Raw genomic sequence first — 4,822 nt, forward strand, 5'->3', positions numbered from 1 at the left:
GGTCTATTCAAAATTTCTACCTCAATCTGTGTTAGCTTATATAAGTTGTGTGCTTCTAGAAGTCTGTCCATTTTTTCTGGGCTTTCATATTTGTTGGAGTACAATTCTTCATAGTATACTATCCACTTTATTTTATTTACTTCTGTTATGATGTTGCTATATCATTTATTATTCATGGTATTTGCATGTTCTTCTTCTTCTTTGCTTTTTTAAATTTGCCCATAGTTTATCAATTCTATCAATCTTTTCAAGGAACCAACTTCTAATCTTGTTGATTCTATTCTTTTTCTGTTTCATTTATTTCTGTTCAAATCTTTATTTCTTTTCTTCTAGTGACTTTAGGCTTTCTTTGCTGCTCTTTTTCTAACTGTTGGAGACATTGGGTTAGGGTGTTGATTTTGGCTCTTTCTTCTTTTTTTGATATGTGCATTCATTGCTATAAATTGCCTTCTGATCACTGCTTTTGCTGTGTCCCAAGGATTTTGGAATGTTGTGTTTTCATTCTCACGTGATTCAAGGAATTTTTTATTTTCCTTTTTTTAATTTATTCCATTACCCAGTAGTTTTTAAGGAGGGTGTTTACTCTGTTTCCATGTCTTTGCTCTTTTTCAGTTGATATCTTTCTGGGGTTGATTTCTAATTTTATAGCATTGTGATCTGAGAAGATACTTTCCAATATTTCCAGTTGTTATAATGAAATGTACAAATACCTGGAGTTAGGAAACCAAAAATGAAGAACACACTCAGCATTTCTTAAGTTGAAAGAACTGAAGAAAAAATTTAAGCCTCAAGTTGTAATATTGGAATATCCTATGGGCAATATGGGAGCTCTGGTGGCATAGTGCCTAAAGCATTTGACTGCTAACCAGAAGGCTGGCAGTTCAATCCCACCAGTCACTACTCAGAAGACAGATTCGGCAGTCTACTTCCATAGAGATATCTCGGAAACCTAAGGAGGGGTCTCTGTGAGTTGGAACTGACTCGATGGCAGTGAGTTTTGGTTTTGGTTATGGGCAATATAATGAATGATGCAGAAAGCATCAAAAGAAGAGGGAAGGAATACACAGAGGCACTATAGCAAAAAGAATTGGTCAGTGTTCATCCATTTCTGGAGGTGGCATATGATCAAGAACCAAGATATTCAAGGCCAGCCACTCAGAAAGGGATCAAAACTGGAGATCCTGGGTAGAGTGGGAGGAAAAACATGGAATAAAATTCAAAAACACAATAATGACCAGAGTTACTGGTCAGATGGAGTCTGGTGGGACCCCCAAGACTATGGCCCTGGAATACACTTCAGGCCTGGAATAAAACTTACTCCCAAGGGCTGTCTCTCAGCCCAACAGTAGTAAGACTTACATGCAAAACACCCAACCCAGGAGGATACACCCACCTACTCCATAGAGATACATCCTTTGGAGCAATCAGCCATGGGGCACCAGAGGAGCAACATTCACATGGAGAAAAAGCTGGACAGACAGGAGTGCATAATTAAGAAGAGTACAGGGATGGGGGTCACTGAGAAGGGAGAGGAGGAGAGTGGGTCAGGGTTGGGGAGTGAAACCATATGAACACGAACTGTATATAAAATAAATTCTGCTCAGTAACTTTGCACCCAAAGCCCAATTAAACACACACACACACACACACACACACGCAGTGGTATTGAAGGATGAAACCAAAGCTGCACTGAAGGAAGTGGCAAAAAACAAAGCTCTGGGAATGGATGGAATACCCATTGAGGTGTTTCAACAAACAGATGCTATGTTGGAGGTGCTCACTTGGCTATACCAAAAGATGTGGAAGAAAACTACCTGGCCAGCTGACTAGAAGAGATCCATATTTGTACTCATTCCAAAGAAAGGTGATCCCACAGAATGTGGACATTATCGAATAATATCATTAATATTGCACACAAGTAAAATCTTGCTGAAGATAATTCAAAAAATGATTGCAGCAGTATATTGACAGAGAACTTCCAGAAATGCAAGCTGAATTCAGAAGAGGACATGGAATGAGGGATTTCATTGCTGATATCAAACGGATCTTGGCTGAAAGCAAAGAATACCAGAAAGATGTTTACTTGTGTTTTATTGACTATGTAAAAGCATTTGATTTTGTGGATCATAACAACTTATGGATAACATTGAGAAGAATGGGAATTCCAGAACACTTAATTGTACTCATGAGGAACCCATACACAGACCAGGAGGCTGTCATTCAAACAGAACAAGGGGACATTGCATGGTTTAAAATCAGGAAGGGAGTGTGTCAGGGTTGTATCTTTCACCATACATATTCACTCTATATGCTGAACAAATAATATGGGAAGCTGGACTATATGAAGAAGAGCATGACATCAGGATTGGAGGAAGATTCATTAGCAACCTGCGATATGCAGATGACACAACTTTGCTTGCTGAAAGTGACGATGACTTGAAGCACTTACTGGTAAAGATTGAAGACTACAGTCTGCAATATGGATTACACCTCAATATAAAGAAAACAAAAATCCTTACAACTGGACCTTTAAGCAGCATCATAATAAATGGAGAAAAGTTTGAAGTTGTCGAAGACTTCATATTACTTGGTTTTACAATCAACACCAATAGAAATGACAGTCAAGGCATCAGACAACATATTGCACTAGGCAAATCTACTGCAAAACACCTCTTTCAAGTGCTGATGAGCAAAGATGTCTCTTTGAAGACTAAGATGCACCTAACCCAAGCCATGGTATTTTTAATTGCCTCATATTCATGTGAGAGCTAGAACATCAAAGGAACATCAAAGAAGAGTAGATGCTGTTGAGTTGTGGTGTTGGTGAAGAATACTGAAAGTATCATGGAGTGCTAAAAGAACTAACAAATCTGTCTTGGAAGAAGTTCAGCCAGAATATTTTTTGGAAGGGAGAATGGCCAGACTTCGTCTCACCTACTTTGGTCATGTTTTCAGAAAGGACCATTCCCTGGAGAAAGATATCATGGTTGGTAAAGTGGAGGATCAAGGAAAAAGGGGAAGGCTCTCAACATGATGGGCTCAGGTATAGCAAGGATCCTGGGACTGGCGCAGGACCAGGCAGTGTTTCGTTCTGTTGTGTGTGTGTGTATATATATATATGGTCACTAAAACTCAGAGAGGAGCTCTGGTAGCATAGTGCCTAAGGCACTTGACTGCTAACCAGAAGGCTGGTGGTTCAAACCCACCAGCCACTCCTCAGAAGGAAGGTTGGGCAATCTACTTCCATAGTGATAATGCAACCCAAGGATGGGTCGCTATGAGTCGGGTCCGACTTGACAGCACATAACAACAACAACATAACTCATAGACAACTCAGTGGCATCTAACAACAACTCCTCCTTCTGATTTTGATGCAAATGTTTGTTATTTTTCTTTGAGATTATCCTGTGATTTATAATTTTCTTCCCAATTTTAGCACATTCTGTTCTATCTCACAATTGTATTGACTTCCTCGCCATTTGAAAGTTCTGTACCTATACTATTTATTCCCACTTTTTGGTTTGTAGTTGTTCTTATTTACCAGTTGGTGTCTATGGTTCCCTGCTTACAGTCCTGTAAGTTTATTTTACTTAAGTTACTTCTATCACTGAGTTAGTTTCTGTGTTATGTCATCTTGTGTGTTAATCATTGGTTATTGTTTGCTTTGGTTGGTTCCCTTTCCAAAGGACTCCCTTAACATCTTTTGTAAGGTTGGTCTGGTTTTCAAGCATTCCTTTAATTTTTGTTTATCTGGAAATGTCCTAATTTCACCATATTTGAAGGATAATTTTGCTGGGTATATAATACTTTGTTGGCAATTTTTTTCTTTGTGGGTTTTATATATATATCATCCTATTACCTTTTCACCTGCATGGTTTCTGCCAGGAAATCATGACTTAATGTTATTGGCTGCTCTTTGTAGGTAACTTTTTGTTTTTTCAGTGGTGCTTAAAGATTCTTTTTTTGTTTCTGGTTTTGATGAGTTTGATTATAATATGTCTTAGTGAGTTTCTTTTGGTGTGTATCCTGTTTGGGGTTTGTTGAATTTCTTGAATGGATATGTTCTCATATTTCTTTATATTAGGGAAATTCTCTTCCAAGAAATCTTCAACAATTCTCTTTATGGTTTTGTCTCTTTATGTTCTAGAATTCCAATTACACATTAAATTATTCCTCTTGATGATATCCCACATAAATCTTAGGCTTTCTTCGTTTTGTTTTTATCTTTTTTCTGACTGACCCCTTAACAAAGTACTATTCAGGTATTTAATTTCAGTCTCCCTAACTCTGTCTTCCATTGATTCAATTCTACTCCTTTCCCCATTCAATGTTACCTATTTCTGAAATCTTAGTATTACTGTTCTTGATTTCTATTTGTTCTTTTTGTGTAGTTTCTAATTTTTTTGTGTATTTTTTAAGTTTGTTCTTGTATTATTTCCCTTAATTGTTCTAGAATTTTTCTTTCTTTTCCTTAATTTTGTCAGTGTTTCCCTTGATCTGTCTTTCAGTCTCTTGTGTTGTTGTTGTTGTTGTTATTTGCCATTGAGTCGGACCCAACTCATAGCGACCCCTCCTTGGGTTTCTGAGATGGTATCACTACAGAAGTAGATTGCCCAGCCTTCCTTCTGAGGAGTAGCTGGTGGGGTTGAACTGCTAGCCTTCTGGTTAGCAGTCAAGTGCCTTAGGCACTATGCTGCCAGATTTATGTTGTGTTGTTGTTGTTATGTGCCGTCGAGTCGGCCCCAACTCATAGCGACCCCTCCTTGGGTTTCTGAGGCAGTATCACTACGGAAGTAGGATTGCTCAACCTTCCTTCCGAGGA

The 4,822-nt window shown here is 38.3% G+C and overlaps 1 protein-coding gene across 1 annotated transcript in view; it reads left to right on the forward strand.

The window, feature by feature from the left end:
* The window catches only part of PHKA1 (phosphorylase kinase regulatory subunit alpha 1), a 414,257-nt gene that overhangs the window by 61,144 nt on the left and 348,291 nt on the right, over positions 1–4,822 (forward strand). Inside the window, exon 6 of the mRNA XM_007958330.1 lies at positions 479–489. Coding sequence (XP_007956521.1) covers positions 479–489 — 11 coding nt within the window. The remainder of the gene's footprint in view (positions 1–478; positions 490–4,822) is intronic.

The sequence above is a fragment of the Orycteropus afer genome, unplaced genomic scaffold (genome assembly GCF_000298275.1).
Source record: "Orycteropus afer afer isolate SDZICR_OR568_19922 unplaced genomic scaffold, OryAfe1.0 scaffold00926, whole genome shotgun sequence".
Classification (NCBI taxonomy): domain Eukaryota; kingdom Metazoa; phylum Chordata; class Mammalia; order Tubulidentata; family Orycteropodidae; genus Orycteropus; species Orycteropus afer.